This window comes from Kryptolebias marmoratus, linkage group LG9, assembly GCF_001649575.2.
Source record: "Kryptolebias marmoratus isolate JLee-2015 linkage group LG9, ASM164957v2, whole genome shotgun sequence".
In the NCBI taxonomy this organism is placed as follows: Eukaryota; Metazoa; Chordata; class Actinopteri; order Cyprinodontiformes; family Rivulidae; genus Kryptolebias; species Kryptolebias marmoratus.
The window spans coordinates 5,881,625-5,898,711 of NC_051438.1; the positions used below are offsets into that span (position 1 = coordinate 5,881,625).

The 17,087-nt window shown below is 41.7% G+C and overlaps 1 protein-coding gene across 5 annotated transcripts; it reads right to left on the minus strand.

The window, feature by feature from the left end:
* Positions 1 to 865: 865 nt before the first annotated feature.
* irf2 (interferon regulatory factor 2) lies at positions 866 to 16,305 on the minus strand. 5 transcript variants are annotated; one of them, XM_017423161.3, is made up of 9 exons: positions 15,935 to 16,303; positions 10,061 to 10,153; positions 9,875 to 9,974; positions 9,327 to 9,503; positions 9,195 to 9,241; positions 6,667 to 6,775; positions 6,389 to 6,541; positions 5,160 to 5,197; positions 866 to 4,456 (listed from the first exon to the last, which is right to left on the minus strand). In XM_017423161.3, exons 2-9 carry the CDS (start codon positions 10,145 to 10,147, stop codon positions 4,196 to 4,198), a joined length of 972 nt encoding a protein of 323 aa, XP_017278650.1. In that variant the 5' UTR covers positions 10,148 to 10,153; positions 15,935 to 16,303; the 3' UTR covers positions 866 to 4,195. The 5 variants fall into 5 exon arrangements, with proteins under 5 accessions (XP_017278650.1, XP_017278649.1, XP_017278651.1 ...); XM_017423160.3 differs by having other exon boundaries at positions 16,041 to 16,302; XM_017423162.3 differs by lacking the exon at positions 15,935 to 16,303 and adding an exon at positions 15,713 to 15,886.
* Between the last annotated feature and the right edge of the window lie 782 nt (positions 16,306 to 17,087).

Genomic DNA, 17,087 nt, shown 5'->3' on the forward strand with positions numbered 1-17,087 from the left:
TTGTTTTTAAAAAATGCCATATTTGTTTTACATTTGCTCATAAAACTAGTCTGAAATATTCGCATCAGAGCACTGGTTGCAGTTCTGTCTTTGAACGCTAGTTGGCAGCACCGGATCACCCAGATACAACAAGCTGATCTGTTTGGAAGTTGACCTTCCTGTTGGGCCTTGATAAACCTGTTTGACAGTCCACGTTATATAAACATGAAGCATTCAGGAGTAAATTTATAACTGTTCTCATGACGTTTCCCTCACATTTGTGAGATTTGTCTTTTAAACAATGAAAAAGAAGAACTTTATCTTATTTGAACGTTTTCTTTAAAACCTTAAGAACTTTAAGAAGATGAAACAAAAGTGAAGTAGGTACTTTTTAAAACAACAAAAACAGCGAGGAGCCAGTAGAAAACGACAGGCTGTTTACTGACTAATGGCATGTGGTTAGTAGTTGTCAAGGCAACTAGTCAGCCATCCGCTGGGGACAAACAGGAAGCAGAGTGAGAACCGAGAACAGCAAGTGAAACTGAAAGAGCCGTTATTGCTCAAAGTCAATGAGATGTGTGCAATTACTAAACCACACAGAGTCATTACAGGTGTGAACTTGAACAAACCTCTCCTCCTTCATCTCTGACTGGAGCTCTGAACTCAGCTGCACTTCGAGTCGGTTTTTTCTTTTCCCCACCAAGGAGAGGTAACAACCCGTCTGTTTTTATCGGAGCAGCAACAGGATTATAACAGATATACGAGCTCTCCCGGAGGCGCAGAGGCTATAACAAATGAACTCTGATCTCTTTTGAGTACACAAGATAAAGCCTGAGCAATCAAACCTTTTGTGATTGTCATAAAAATCCAACCCAGCAGCCCAGAATAAATAAAACAAAAGTTTATTTTATATGTACATAATGATTCAAATGTAGACAACAAACGGACATGCCACGAGGAAAATATCTTTGCTGTATCGCAAGAGTCAGATATTTCTGATTTCTGTGTGTTTTGAGCTGAATGGTTACATAGTCCTGAAGATCTGCTGCTAAACACAAAAAAAAGACATTTTTTGATGAGTCTGTTTGTGGCTCTGAACCATACAGGGAAGCAGATTAGAAAGATCACTTTGCAACTCCGAGCTGAAATCTTTCACTATTGATTTCTGGTTGTAATAAAATTCTTTCTCACACACACACACACACACACAGACCAGATGATGCACATACAACATCCTGTACAAACAAACAGTCTTTGGGATAACCCAGTCAGGATTTGAAACATTTTTTATATAATAATTTAACCATCCAGGACTCACTTATCATCTTTGTTATTATTTCATAAGGCAGGCAACACTTCACGTAGTTTGGCACATTAAATATTACAACTCGATGTGATGAAAATGATTAAAAGGGCGTGACGACTGAAGTGCCTGGTCAAGACAGGACGGCTCACTCATACTGGTCCAAAAACAAAAAAAACATAGGCAGTTTGTTGTGACTTTTGGTACAAGATTACCGTAGTTTGCTTTAGATGTCAGCCTTTCTGAGCAGCCTGTCCATAGAGAGCCAATATTAAAAAACAAAAAAAACAACAACATTGAAGCAATTTGTTACTTTGAGTCTGTGGCATTCTAATAAATCAAGGCACATGTGCAGTAAAGCAAGCTAAAACCCCTTGGATCCAGTGAGAATCTTAATAAAGTCATTACGACAGTGCTTCCAGTGTTATATTCTGGAGGGGTTTGGTTCCAGAGCATTCATTGCAGCTTCCCGCCGTTTCCTGCAGGAACTTTTAGAGTCTGCTCAATGTGCTTTAGCCTGTTAGCCTCCAGCAAACATTGCTCACTGATCCCACACTCCTATGACTGAGGGGCCAACGACGTCCAACAACACCCCGTGGAAAGACTTGTTATTGCAGCCCATTATTCTGTGCATCTGTGTGCAAAAATAATGAAGGTAAAACTACAGCTTGATCTCTGAATGTGGACGTTTGTGCAATTAAAGAGACTTTTTAAAGAGGGGTTCTGTGAAAGATTTCACAAGCCAAAACTTGGATCTGAGAATGACGACAACTCTGACTCAACTGCGTTCAAGTTAAAAGCTGGAAAATGACTCCTATATGTCAACTACCATTAGCAATACAAGTCGAATATAAAAGATATCATCACTTTCTGTGCACTCAAACATGCTCACTGATAGTGGTTGGACAGTACTGTTTGACAATCTGACCACAGTGAAAATAAGTTTCTTACTGCAGCTATCACAGCTTTTCCTGCGTCAGGAAGCCATGTTGGATTTTGAGGTCGGAGCTGATCAGGAATTCCAACTTTGGCTCCGCCCTCTAGTTGTTTTTTGGGTTTTTTTCCCCTCAAGTCAGCTCAACAGTTCCAACTTCTGGCTACAAATAAAACACAGCATCAATCCTGACTGGATTGACGAGCTAATGGCTAGTCCCACTGCAACTAGAACCAAAACCCATTGCCATCGCCTTAAAAACAGCTTCCATCTGAATCATTTCACTGTGGTTCAAGTGAACACTATTTCATAAACCTTTACACCACGGTCAATTTGAATGATGTAGTTATTTCTAAGAGCAGCAGCAGCACATCTGGTGCAGCTTGATACAATCCCAGCAAAGAGTTTATAACATTTCAGGTAAAATGACTGAAATTCAAAACCAACGGTGGTTTAAAAGTTTATAATATAGAATTTGAAAAAAAAAACACTTCATAATTTTGGAGATTGAAGTTTTTTTTTGTTTGTTTTTGTCCTGTTATGGCCTATCAGGCATGCCACACAGAGGAGATGTCTGTCTACATGTGCCAGAACAGATTTGCTCTACAATAAGAATATCTCAAGATGAGAATCCTAATTGCTCGATTTGCGATTGAAGTAGTTTTAAGACGACAGCAATCCATTCTGGTCTTGACCGTGTTCAAAACATCGACATAAATAAAGGTGGACGAAGTGACTCCACAGCCTCCACTGTCCAAAACTGAGGGCATAATGTCAGATTAATGTCAAACAGCATCTTAATGTTTCTATTTGTCAATCTGGTCAGATTTAAACTATTTCTCCAAACTGAGGTTCTTCAAACAGCTATCCACAACAGGTAAGACATTAATTATTCCTAGGGTTTCCACAGAACCCCCACTTTAAAATGGCCAAAACATTCCTTGAACTTGTACACAGAGTTAAAACCTGGTGTGTGGCCGGGTCAGTCCTCCATGTTTCATCTCCAGCAACATCCAACTGACTAAACCTTGTAGCTGCTGGGGTCACCAGCAGACTAAAGCACAGATAGTTTGAATAAAGACACGCAATCAAAAAGGCACAAATCTGCAGTAAGGCTTTGCTTTCCATCACTCTCTCTCTCTCTCACACACACACACTGCTGCTGTCTGTAAGGTGCTGAAGCAGTCGCAGACATACATACAGAAATGCTATATACATTATGGACACCCGGAGGAGGAGACATGATTGTTCTGTTCAGTCTGTCAGTTTGCAGTGTCCACCACAGTGTCCTGACGTCTCCAGGCAGAAGCAGAAACACACACACACACACACACACACACAAACACAAACACACACCGTTCTCCACTGTGGGGCCAGTGATAGTAGGTCTTTACTTGGATCAAGATAAACGCCTCGGATTCATTCTCTGACTTGCTGCTAACTGAACTAATTGGAGGGTTAAATCTGCTGCTCAACAAGCACGCTGCTTCCAGGTGTGCAGCTCCATCCACGTGTCCCAGCAGAGAATTTGATGCCGACACGAGGGGTGGGTGGGCGCTTAGAGGCTGAACTTCCATCAACATTCTTACTCAACAATAACAGATTCCTTTTAAAAGACGTAATAAAAACACTGAGAACTTCAGTGGGGGTGGGATTAAGTGTTACCACGAAGCAGCGGGAAAAATGCTCAATCAGTGACACATGGATGATGCTGCTCCTCCTGAACAGGTGTGGTCTGCAGACCCCCTCGGACATGAGCAGATGAGCACATTTGCATCATGCAGACCATTAAATGCTCGTCACTTCATGGACTAATAAGGCCAGTGAATGTATAAACCAAAGGGAAAACTGAGAAAAACCCGACACACGCTACAAAGGTTTTGTCTTTTTTTAGGCCCCCAGGTGGCCCAAACACTCTGTCGCTCCTAAGCACTGAAGGCAGTGACAGGACTCTCGTGTCTGATGTCTGAGGTCAGAGGTCAGGAGGAGGTGACATCAGATGTTTTCCTAATGACACTCGCGCGCATCTCGTGGCTGCTTGCCGGAGACACAAGAGTGTTCTGGTTGTAGGTGGGCGTCCAGCTGTCGACGTTGTAGCTGATGAGTGGCGTGGGGTCTTTCATGCTGGTGACCCTGAAGTTGGGCTTGCTCGGGGTGACGAACGTGGCCATCCCAGGTAAAGAACCTGAGGGGATCCTGAGAACTGTGTTGTAGTCGTGTTTCCACGCTGAGCTGATACCCTGCGAGTCAAAAACAGCACGAAAGAAGGTGACTTCACTGCATACGCAAAAGTGATTCAATCAAAGGTTGTGGTGAATTTCAGCCAATAAAATGTGCTTAAGTGGTCCGTTAAAAATTTTTTAAATATCCTAACCAATGCAAAAACCCTCCAACTGAGTCTACATCTGTGACTCAAACTAAATATTTGATTATGGAGGATTCAAATGTACCAGCTGCCTGTAAAACGGACTGAAAGTGTTTTTTTATTGATAAACAAAAGTGATTTCCTAAATTACAACACTGAAACACACTGTTCACACATGGTGTGTGTGTGTGTGTGTGTGTGTGTGAAGAACTACAAAGGGCAGACGCAGATCAAACTGTTAATGTTTGACGACAACAGTTCCTGACAAAGCCCTCCCTTTTCTCAGTCTCTTGCAACATTACAGGAAGGAACACACACACACACACACACACACACCTCTCTTCACGTAACACTAAAACAAAGCTTTAACCCTCAAAAAAGCCTCTGATATCAGTCACAAACTCAAGACTACCGCACTCTCAAAAATGTCTTCACACCCTCAAGGCCAAAAACACAAAACACACACACACAGTTTAAGTAATGAGCTAGAAGCAGGTAAAAACCTGTTTATCTGAAAACTGCCTCAGCTGGTGATTCATTCATTACTCACTAACGTTAGTGTAAAATGTGAGACCCACCTCTTTTGTGTCTTCTGTATCGCTCTCCGTGTCGCTGCCTGAAGAAATAATAAACACGTGGAGAGAAAGAAAAAAAAACACAGAGAATCAGTAAAGTTTCAGCAAATATACTTGTGGGTAAAAACAGAAAATAATTCTAACAGGCAGCAATCAGTTCAGCTCTGAGTCACAGCAAAAAGCGGACCCAGACGGGCCTGACATCCAGCAGGAAACACTACAGCAGAACCAGGGTTCTCACACCTTAACCACTTCACAAATCCAGATTTCTGGAGAAATTTTTAGTCTTGTGACACCCAAGTCAGTGAAACATCTACTGTATATATGTAGAGTCGGAAAACAGGAACTGGCGCTACAAAAAATTGCTGCCTGTTTTTGTAACGAGTTTATGGTTTTTAAGTGTTTTTCATCACAACATGAGGTTCATTTGGTGAAGCCATGTTCTGATTCGGGGTAAAATACAAAAGACAGCGTTTGCTTCAGGGCTGGAGTATCTTGTGGCTCACTGGTAGCAGATTATGCAACAAATGGCAAATATTGAGCAAACTCCCTGTCCATATTTTATAACCTAAATCTGAAAAGAACTGCTGCTTGAGCTGTAATTCAGATTTTTCTTTTTTTCAAATAAAGTTCGAAAACAACTGTTTTTCCAGACTTTATTTCTCTTTTTCCATACTTTTGAAGACCTGGAAAACATTGACAGTATTTTTTTTTCCTTTTCAAGACTACAAAGGAACCCTGAGAACCCCCTGAGAACATACAGGTGAAAACAAACAAAGGAGTCGCTTTCATCTGACCTCCAAACTCAGATCAGTTTTTCTGGTTAAATCAATCAATCTATCAAATTTTATTTGTATAGCACATTTCAGCAGCAAGGCATTTCAAGGTGCTTAAATACAGAAACATGGTTTAGATACTGACCTGATAAGCTGCTGGTAATAATCACTACATCAACCTCAAACCCAAAAATGTACCAGAAACACCATGTGAAAACACAACAGATGATGTTGACTGTTTGTTGATTAAACTTCTGATGAGATAAAATGCTCTCAGAGACTATTTCGTCACTGTAACTTTCCTAAAAGGAAGTTTTATCTTGTCTGTGCGTAACCACGTTTTATTCCTGACCTGTCATTCAGGCAGAGCTGGCTCTATCAGTTTCCACTTTCTTTGTTTCCTGGTCTGACTCTAATTAACACACACACACACACTGCAGCTGTGTGTTGTCTCACCGCAGCAGGAGGACACAGGGGAGATCTGGAGAGGGTATGAGTGGGAGGAACTGACGGTCTGCTCTTCAGTTTCTGTGATCACTTCAATCGTCTGACAGACGTACGGCAAATTCTCACTGGTGATCAGGTGGTCCTCTACCCAACTGTGGACCCCTTCAATTTAGACAGAAAGAAAAATATATATATACACAAGTTGTGAAAAAACATTCAACATAACGCAAGGAAGTGTTGCTGAAGATGAATAAACACACTGAAGCAGCCCAGTGGTGTTGTAATACCTGATCCACTGTCAGCGACTGTGAGCTCAACTGCCTCCTCTTTGAGTGTTTCCTGTTTGACAGCGTCAGCAGCTCCAGCATACATTTCAGAAAGGGACAGAGAAGCGCCCTAAAGAGGAAAACAAAGAAATGACAGAGGTTTGCTGCAGTAAAACCAACCTGAACTGGTTAAAACAGAAACGACATACAAGCAAACCTTCGTCATGTTTGTTATATCTGAAGTTTAAAAAAAAAAAACTGTCAAAACGTTTAGATTTTAAACAAAAACACTGCTTCGCTTGACGTTTACTGCCTCTAAGTATTTAGGTTTTAGTTTTGTATGTAGTATTTGTTAGCAGCTAGCTTGGGAACAAGCTGCTTTAACCACGATAAGGACTCCTTGATATCTGCAGCGTTTCAGGTTGTAAAGACAAGTGAAACTGGCAGATATGAGGTAACACCACTTGTCAAATATTAAACCATCGAGTCCTGTTCAAACTGAGGAGCCTGAGTCAACACTGATGTGCCGATTTATGTCTTTATTACATATTTCTATCATTTAATTCTTTTGAAGATATATTGGTGAAGCATACCATTTAGGGCTGAAAACTGAAAATAATCAAATTCATGTCTAATTCTAATTAAATAGATTGGTGATCATTTTCATTGAATTGATCAACAGAGCCAACAGACTATCCCTCAGCACAAAAACACATCAATCAATATGTCCAGTTTTGTCCTTAATATTTATTTACACACATTTATTCTTTTCAAAGCAGCTACCTTCAGTTTTTTTAACCCTCTCTTTGTGTACACTGTTAAAACTGAAGCTTTAATAACTTTTCTGACCAACTGAGCAGCCATCTACTCTCTGTACCCTCTTAGTTTGGTGACAGACCACCACACTGCTGTGGATTCTCAGTTATCCAGGATGTGACCATCCTAAATGGTTAAATACAAGACAAGACTTCTTAAAACCACACAAACACACCTCAGATAACCTAACATGAATGTTTCTAGACTGTGGGAGGAAACCAAAGTGAAGAAAAGCCACACATGCACAGGGAGAGCATGTAGACGCCACACAGAAAGGCCGCTGGCCAAGAGGCAACCATTCTGCTGCACCAGCATATCAGCCCCATTTCAGCACGCATTTATAAATAAACTATAGAGATTCTGCTGCAGAGGGGGGGGCTTTCACCACCATGTTACAAATTTACTAGCAAACAATTTTACCAAGCAGACGTTACAGGTCTGCCCGAGCATCCACAAATATAAACACACAGTTGAGAGCTGAAAAATGTCCAACCAATGTCTGCATGTTGGGAGGACAGCTTTTCAGTAAATTTTCTTGGTACGTGAACGATTAGGACTGCAAGGAAACTGATCGAAACAGAATAAACACATTTGTGCTTCATTTCAGAAACTTTTTCCTCATGAAAACATCAAGAAAACCGAGATGGGAATTTAATCAAGACTCTGCAACTTCATGAGCAGAAGAAGACATTCTGCTGTAACACAAATATTGAAGTTGGGTCCATTTAGGAGACGTTTTGGTAACTAAGAAGGTGTTGAAGCAGCAGAATAAAGGCGTCATTAACAGAACAACAAACATCATGCCAGAATAGTCATCATCTTCATTAGCGAGTCAAAATAGGTCACAATTATAACAATTTGACATATTAAGTGCAATAATTCTGAAATATTGCGAGTTTTAAATTTATATGTGACACTTATTTTACTCTACATCCTCTCAGATAAAACAGGGGGGGACAAAGCTTTAGGAACCATTTTCCTCTTACCTTCTCAGACAGGTTTTATAAGAGCCACAGCAAAGTTAACATTTTGATTAATATCACCTCTAAATTTCAGTCAGTTCAGACTTTTTGTGCTGAACATTTACAAAAGGCCTTACAGAGGCAGTGACTGTGTTAAGAAAACCGAACTCATTAGGATCTGACAATGAATGAAAAAAAATATGTTTTAAGTCTTTTTTTGCCAAATAAATTAAAAAAACATTTTCCAGTCAGCAATGTTTCAGCATTTACTGTAAAAACATCCCACCCCAGTGTGAACAGAGGACTGAACTGCTTCATTCCTTCACTTCACGACATGCAAGGGAGAATTTTAAAACGTTTTAAAGACAGATTATAACCACTCACGGTTTCTGAGCCCAACATGAACACCCGATCCCAGCAGGACCCCCTCAGTGCTGCGGAACCGGATCCAGTCTAACATCGACACCGCTCGGTGTTATGAGGAACAGGAAGTGAAGCTAAAGACAGTTTTTTGGTTTTGTTTTTTTTTTTTTTCACCCCCAATCACAAGACTGAACAAGTATTTTCCTTTGTTTGGCAGGAGCAACAGAACTTGCAGCACATTTCTCTGAACTATTTCAGCAATGACTAACACGCTACCAAACTCGCCAGGAGAACAAGCTGCTCATCAGCAGCAGCTTCAAGTTTAAAATCAGATGGAGCATTAACACCTTCCCATCATGACGCTCCGGCCAACACCGCCACCTCCATCCTATCAGGCTGTCCACCTACCTCTTTATTTCCCTTTGACTTTCCCTCCTTTTCTGCCTTCTTCTTTCCTAAACAAACACCAACAAAGACACGCCTTTCAGAAATTCAAATACAGTGTGTCTGTAACAAGTGCTCATCTAAACGGTTACTCACCTTTCTTCAAGCTTCTCTCTGAGGACGAGAGCATTTTATAAACTCTAAATGCATTTGTTCCCTTTTTGATGCTTTTGTCCTTCACCTCCTCGATGTCTGGAAGGCTGTTCATGGCGCAGCGGAAATTAGCCTTCCATGTTTTTGGGTCAGGCCGGTCGACGCCCGGCTGGTATTTACCTAGAATTGGATCAGATGAGTCTAAATTAAACTATCAGATGTTTACTTCACTTTAAATCAGCTGAGTTTGATAACTAGAACTAAAACGTTCTTTATTAATCAAGTATATATGGCTAAGATATACAAATGTATGATCCTACAGAACCACGTTAGGTTTATAAACAAATCCTAAAGCCACGTGGATCATTTTCCTACTCGGTCGACCTGAATCTAAAATAATTTGTTGCTTTTTTTTTTTTTTAAACAAATATGTATTGCGTAACTCTGAAATTTCTTTGATTTATAGCAGAGAACTGCTGTGGTGTGGCATGAGGTTGAAAAAAACCACAGAAAAGCAGAAGCAGTGTCAGTCAGCTCCAGTTAAACCTTACCAGTATGTATGGCCCATCTCATAAAGAGCGGAGCATCTTTCTCCAGGTCCCAGCCGTGGCGTGCAGCGTGCATCCAGGGAATCTGAAAGATCCTCATTTCCTACAGATAATTGATACGGTCAGCGTGTGAACGGCAACATCGGTGCATGCACGAGTTCGTGAGAGAACGCATGATTCCACACTTACTTTGTTAACCCACTTCAGACCCGGGATCTGACAGGAGTTGATCTGTTCCTCCAGCCATGGCCGCATCCTCATTCGCTCTACAGGCATCTTGTCCTGCGAACACAGGGTCAGACAACTATAATTTACTCCATAACCCCACCTCAAACTCAGCGCTTACCGTTTCATACTCATGTACTTATGATCATCTATCTGCTTGTCTTTTCCCTTATTCTAGTCCTAATCTTAATCAATTTCTCACTTTTATCTAGCTGGGAGCTGGTGTCCATCTCCAGCAGCAGGGTTTCCTCCAGCGTATTATGAGCCTGGCGGGCCGCCAGGCTTTGGTGACCCGGCTGCCAGCCTAAGCTCCGCTTGTTTATTATAAATACGTCATTTTTTATACACGTTTTTTTTCACCCACACCCCCAAAACCGCTGCCTTTATCTACCTCACTGCGCAAGGGTGCGCACGCCAACAGTGACGCAATCGCGCTGTCCCCGCCCCTGCACGAAGGTCCTGCGTATGGCGTAATTTTTGTGCCACCAGGTTGAACGCGCCAGCAGTTTGTCAGAGTTGAGCAATCGGTGTCATCAAATCAGTGTCATTGCGTGCTCAACCTGGTGGCACAAAAATCACGCCATTCGTAAGCACCAAGTATAAACGCCCCCATCGCACGCTGTTCGCGGAGCCCAGCGCGACTCTAATGTTACATGTAGTGATCCAACATGCAGCCTATGCCACAAAAAGCACAGTACAGTATCTGTCTGTTTTTCAGTTCTCTGTTGTTATTCATTGGCCTTGATGTGAGACGTGTGTTGGTGCCATGTTTGCACTTTTCCATTTATGTTAATTTAATTTATTTGTAAATGTGACTTAAATTAAGATTCAAATTAGGTGCTAACAAGTTGTATTTATTTTAATTATATTTTTGTTTTAAAAAATATTTCAAAAGTGCCTTTTTGTAAAACTGTAGTTGTGTAAATATTTGACACAAATATCTTACAATATCACATAATAAATAGCCATATTTTCAACTTTCCTGTCAACTTTAATTTTTTTTTTTTTTTTTAAATTAAAGTATGGTCAGCCGGCAATTGGCCACCTACCACCGGGCATACCCTCTTTTCTGGGGGAAACCCTGAGCAGTCACTGCGCGAGAGGAGGGGGACACCCTGGACATGTCTCAGTCCATCACAGGGACACAGAGAGACAAACTACCATCACGCCCTCTCTCACACCGAGGGTCAATTTCGAGTTATCAATGAACCTAACGTGCGTGTTTTTGGTCTGTGGGAGGAAACCAAAGGACCTGGAGTAAACCCATGCGTACTCCAACCTTCTTGCTGGGAGCTGACAGCTCTAAAATCTACATATAAAAATTTAAACAAATCACAGAAAGCTGGGCTATGTGCCTGAACTGGTATTTTGTTATCTTTTACAGTTTTCAAGATTTTACCACAGGAGGTTCAAATGAAAGTGATATCACGCCAAATTATGAGCTGTCTAAACTTTGACAACTTTGTTTTACTCTCACAAAGTTTACATTTCTTATAAAGTTTATACATTAAAACATTTGTACTGCTTAGATTATTACAAAAGCAAGCCCAAAATAATTGTTGGGTATTATGTTAAGTTGATGTTTGTTGGAATTTTGTGCTGAAGACACATGGGGAGCCCTTTAAAATTTCTTTAGAAAGTTTATAATCATTTAATTTATTGCCCTTACAACATTATAGCAATATGAACTACTTTAAATTAATTCAGGTCAAGGTGGTTACGAAGAGACCTGCGGCTCCTTTCCAGACCTACATGTAGGTTTCAGCCGATGGGAATGAAGCTGGAAAAGCATAAAGCGGTATGAGTGCGAAGTAGCCAGGTCCTGTTCAGTCAAGGTGGGGTGACAGCTGCTGCTGCTGCTAACAGAGGAGCGCGAAGCCAGAAACACCAACAATACCACTAACCTGAAAAAGGCGAAGCTTATTACAAAGAGAGAGCATGGTCATCACAACCATTCCCACACTTTAACAGGACCATAAACAAAGTCACGGTAACACATTTTTTTAAAAAGGTAAAATAGCTCCAACATCAACATGTGAAGCATTTAGTGCCACACAATCTCATGTTACAATTCTCAACATTTTGACTTTGTTGTTGTCGTTCTTTAAACCTAGTTTGAATGAAAACTGGTTTCCACCGCTGTGTGGAGCACTGGTTTCTTTCAAGTTTGAGATGATCTAAGCTCAAGATTTTGTCTGAAGTCTGATTATTGCATCTATAATTGTCTTATAATTACACCTCAGCCCTCTGAATCACAATCGAACAGCGAGACGCTTAAAGATTCCCACGACTACCGTTCAATTAACATCCAGTTAGGCTTGCTGCGCATTTTCTACGAACCAAGGAAACATGTACAAAGTTTGTTCTAGCCAGGACGATTCATAATTCATCAGAAACTCGAGTGCAGAATCTCAACATTTCTTTTTTTTTTTTTTCGAACTAACCACACCCACTTCAAATTTCTGACCAATGACACGACAGTGAACGGACATCGCAAGAGAGAGAGAGAAAAAAAAAAAGTTCTGCCGAGATGATGTGTTGAGAACCAGCTGCAGGAACGTCCAGACCAGAGCTGCAAGAAGAAAATGACCCCAGAGTTATTATTTCTTTTCTTGTGGAGGACAGATCTAAAATATCTTCTTGTGAGCTATTTGGTGTCACAGCATCACAGGATTATTGCATTTCTACTACTATTCATGAACAGACACTAAAAGTGGTGGTTTTAGAAGGAAGACCTAAAATAAAACGTTTATCCTGAACTATGTCAAATGGTGCAGTTTAACAGAGTTTACTCCAGTAATTTTCTAGTTATGATATGCAACTCTGAAATGCAGGTATGCACTCAATGTAAACAAAGCACCTAAAGCCATGTGGAAGCTCGAGTCACATGACTGACCTACATTAGGCTGTGGTGTGTGTAGGTAAACAAATATGGTGGAATCAGACAAGCATAGACTCTCAGAGATGATATTTGGGTAAAAATATCAGAGTGAATCTGCCGCTAAACACAGAAGAAAAGACTGAGTCAGGCAACCAAAGGGCGGTGGAGCGCCATACGGACAGAGCTCAGCGTTCAAACATGCAGCTTTTGCGCAACGTCTGCTAGACCAGTAGGTTTACCTCTCTTTTTATCCACAAATCTGAGCGTAAATATGTACCAATACAACAAAACTGTCCAACATCTCAGCCCCTCCGTGGACGTCACCTTGCTTATCTGTTTTCACCTCAGCTGTTTGCGTAGGTAAACAAACACATGTAGGCGCTGGCATCCAGTCACACATTTAACTTACAAACTTATGATTTAAGGACACGTTAACCATCAATATAAAAAAAATACTGTGTGGACTGTGTCTCTGCATGACATTGCAATGAGTACTTTTAATGTAGCTTGTAAATAATAATAATAAAAAAAGATTAAGTTCTGTGAAAATCTGTGTACAGCGAAAACTCAAACCCTGTCTGTGAATGCAGCTCTCTTATTCAAAGCCTCTTTTTTTGTTTAAAGAAATCCCATCCTGAGTAAAACACTGGAACAAATAGTGGAACAGGAAAACTCAGGAAAGATAAACGCAGTCAGAAACAGGAGAAAGCTCTAACTTAGCCTGATACGATCAAAGTCCAGCCGGCCCGACGATCCCTGCTGCACATCGGTGTGCCAACACACCGAGATGAAGAAAAAAAAAAAAAGAGAGAGAGCTCTCCAACAGGTCAAACAGGGTAATATGGCACCAAAACATCGGGCGTTTTTTTGAACAACAGGCCTAAAACTTCCAGCTGCGTCGCTGCTTCAACGCCACACTGAACGGCTGATCCCACGGAGCAGGAAACGCTACTTATTACAGGTTTTATTTGAAACAAGACAAGGTTTCTGATTTCACAATACACCAAACTTGCGTAAAGAAAACCTTCAAACACTTTAAAGATAACTATTAATGTTGAAAACAAGAGCAAAATGTTTCATTTATGGAAACTTACAAGAACTTTCTCATTTTTAACTCTCTCTGTAGCTACATTTTCAAAACAACCTTTGTCCGACTCCTTACAACCTCCAGTAAAAACACAGTCTCTTGTCAAATATATACTAAGAATAAAATAAGTTGATATGAGAAGGTAAAATATAATTAAACACCTAGCCTTCCTTGAAGGGATGTATATCACCCGCCGCCATTCACGTCTGTTTTAGACTGAGATCATCTTATGATGAGAAGTTGTAGCCCTTTTGGTCAAACCTTAAAAAATAACATTATGTGTGATGTCACTCTCAGAGTATGTGTTGTGAATCACTCTCAGCTACTACCACACCAAGTTTTAGCTCAATATCTGCAAAAATGTCTGAGTTATAGCTGTTTGTGTTGGCTCCTGTCAACCAGAATCGGACTGACTCCGGTAGTGACTCAGTTTCAGATGGATATTTAAATCAGTAGCGATGAGCTGATGTCTGTCTCCAGCAGTCACTGTGTGAGAGGCAGGGGACACGCTGGACAGCTCATATGTCCATCACAGGGATACATGGAGACAAACGAGACAACAAACTAGTCATGCTCTCACTCACACCTGGGAACAATTCAGAGTTCCCAGTTCACCTAACGGCCTTTTCCCGTGGACTCGGCTCTACTCGGGTCGACCCGGGGTAGACTCAGAGCCTTTCTGTCAAGTAGTCCCCCCCCCACTTTCAGCTGGCTTCGGATAATTTCCTCGACTGAGGTTCCAAGCGAGCCGAGCCGAGGGTTTGACATCAGCAGACTGGCCAGAGCGATGTCAATCATCAGAGCATCTCCTTCACAAGAAACCCACCATTTTTAAAACCCCCTCACACATGCAGCATTCTTTTTTTACCCTTCTCCTAAAAACACATCCATCCCCATTAAAACGGCAACACGTAAACCAACACGGAGGTTCTATGAGGAGCTGTTGACGTTTCAGCACTTTGTTGGCCGAAGACAGAAGTCACTCTACTTACGGGCTCTGAGCGGCGAAGTTGGCCACAATGGCAGAAAACGGTGAGTATTTTGTGACTCATGACACTTATTCACTTGCTGATGGTAAGTCTCAGGCCGCTGTACTACGACAAGCACTCTGTGATTATGGAAAAAAACACAGAGAACCGAGTCGGGTCAGATTAGGGGGAAGTGAGTTGAGCTGAGACTGGACAATGGAAACAAACAAAAACCCATCTTAACATGCTTGTTTCTGAGCTGTGGCACACAGACAGGCCGAGAGGCGAACCTGTGACCTCCCCGCTGTGAGGCCACGGCTCCAAACCGACAATGCACCGTGCTGGCCCTGAGCAAAGCCACTGCAGAGTATGTGTTAGAGATCATGCTCAGCTACCACCACCTCAAGGCTCAACATCTGTAAGCCTGGCTGAGATAAAGATCCGCTGGCTGCGAAGGCCATCTTGAATGAGGCTGACTCCTAAAGTTTATCAGTGGTTACTTTCTGAAAGTTTCACTGAAATCCGTTCATATTATTTTATTCTAACAAACACACAGGCTGCCGTGTACAAAACACGCGCGAAAACGACCAAATTATCAACAAACCCCTCGACTTCTCAGATCAGATAATTACTAACAAATCAAGCAAATGAGCACCGAACTTCGCGCTGACAAACAGTACCTCGACAACACGATTAAATCCACACCATTAGCCATTTTAACGCCGACTCCACCGCGTTTCTGAGCACATTTGTCCCCACAGCGTCCAGCTCGGTTCGGCGGCGGAGCTCGAGTGAAAGGTTCGGCGCGTGCTGACCCAAACACAACGAAGCCAAAAGTGAAAACAAATCCAGCGGACCCAGCGCGGAAAGAAAAAAAAAACTACAGGAGTACTTTCACTTACAGAGCGCGAGCCGCGGACCTGTCATGTCGCCCTGCAGGAAGTCGGAGTGTCGTTCGTGTGCGCGAGCCAGCGGGCTTCAATATGCGGAAATAAAAATGTTCGTTACCCTTTTTTTTCCCCTCGTCAGTTTGGACGGCCTGCCCCGTCTCTTCGCGCTGCCGCCGTCGTCCGAACAAAGTTGGAGAAGTAGTCGGAGGGTTTTTTTTTCAGGCGGACAAGAGGAAAAAGGTCTGACCGCGAGCTATTTCTGTTTCTGCTTTCAGACCGAAAGCAAAACAACGGTTGCTTCGGGAAGTGAGAGCTCGCGCTGGAAATCCCCTCCAGCAGCAGCTCTCGTGCTCTCGCTTCGGCTCGGTCTCGAGCGAAGCTGCGTCGCAGAAGGACCTTTGGCTGCGTGCGCGCTCCCCGGGGCAGGAACTGCGCGCGAAGAGGGCTCACTCTGATCTGTTTTCAGTGCAGAAAACTAAATAAAGATGACTTTGATTTCTGGCCCTTTTTTTACCGGTTTAAATCAGAAAAATCAGAAGAAATCTCAAAGGGGACCAAAATCCATCAACTTTATTATCTGGAATTTACTTTTGTAATAATCTATAATGACAAGACGTCACCATTTTGGCGTATGAACTGTATGAGAGCTGGAAAGAGACGGCTGCTGCCAGGTCCTCATTAGGGTCACCATGGTAACCACACACCTGTCTGTCACTACCTGCTCCAGTCTGTTAGTAGCTTATCAGCCGTGACATCAGTCATAGACGCAGTGAGGAGAAAAGTCTTCATCCAAGTCAAGTCAGATTTATTTATAAAGCACTCTTCAGCAACAAGGCGGTTCAAAGTGCTTTACAGCATGACAACACAAAAATACAGTCATCGTGATAACCCATACAATAATAGCAAAAGTAAAATAAACAGCTAGGAAATTAGAATATAAAACGCTAAACTAAATTTATCTAAAACAAGTCATACTAAAGATAAACTGAGGAAAATTAAACTAAGACATAAACTGATAATAAGCTAACATAAACTAAACTAGGATTGAAAAACCTCAGCTGAACAGATAAGAAATGATAAAAGCTAGGATATACTGAACTAAATTAAAGAGTACCGAAGGCCAACCATTTCAATAAAAGGCCAACTAAAGGTGCCAAAAGGCTTA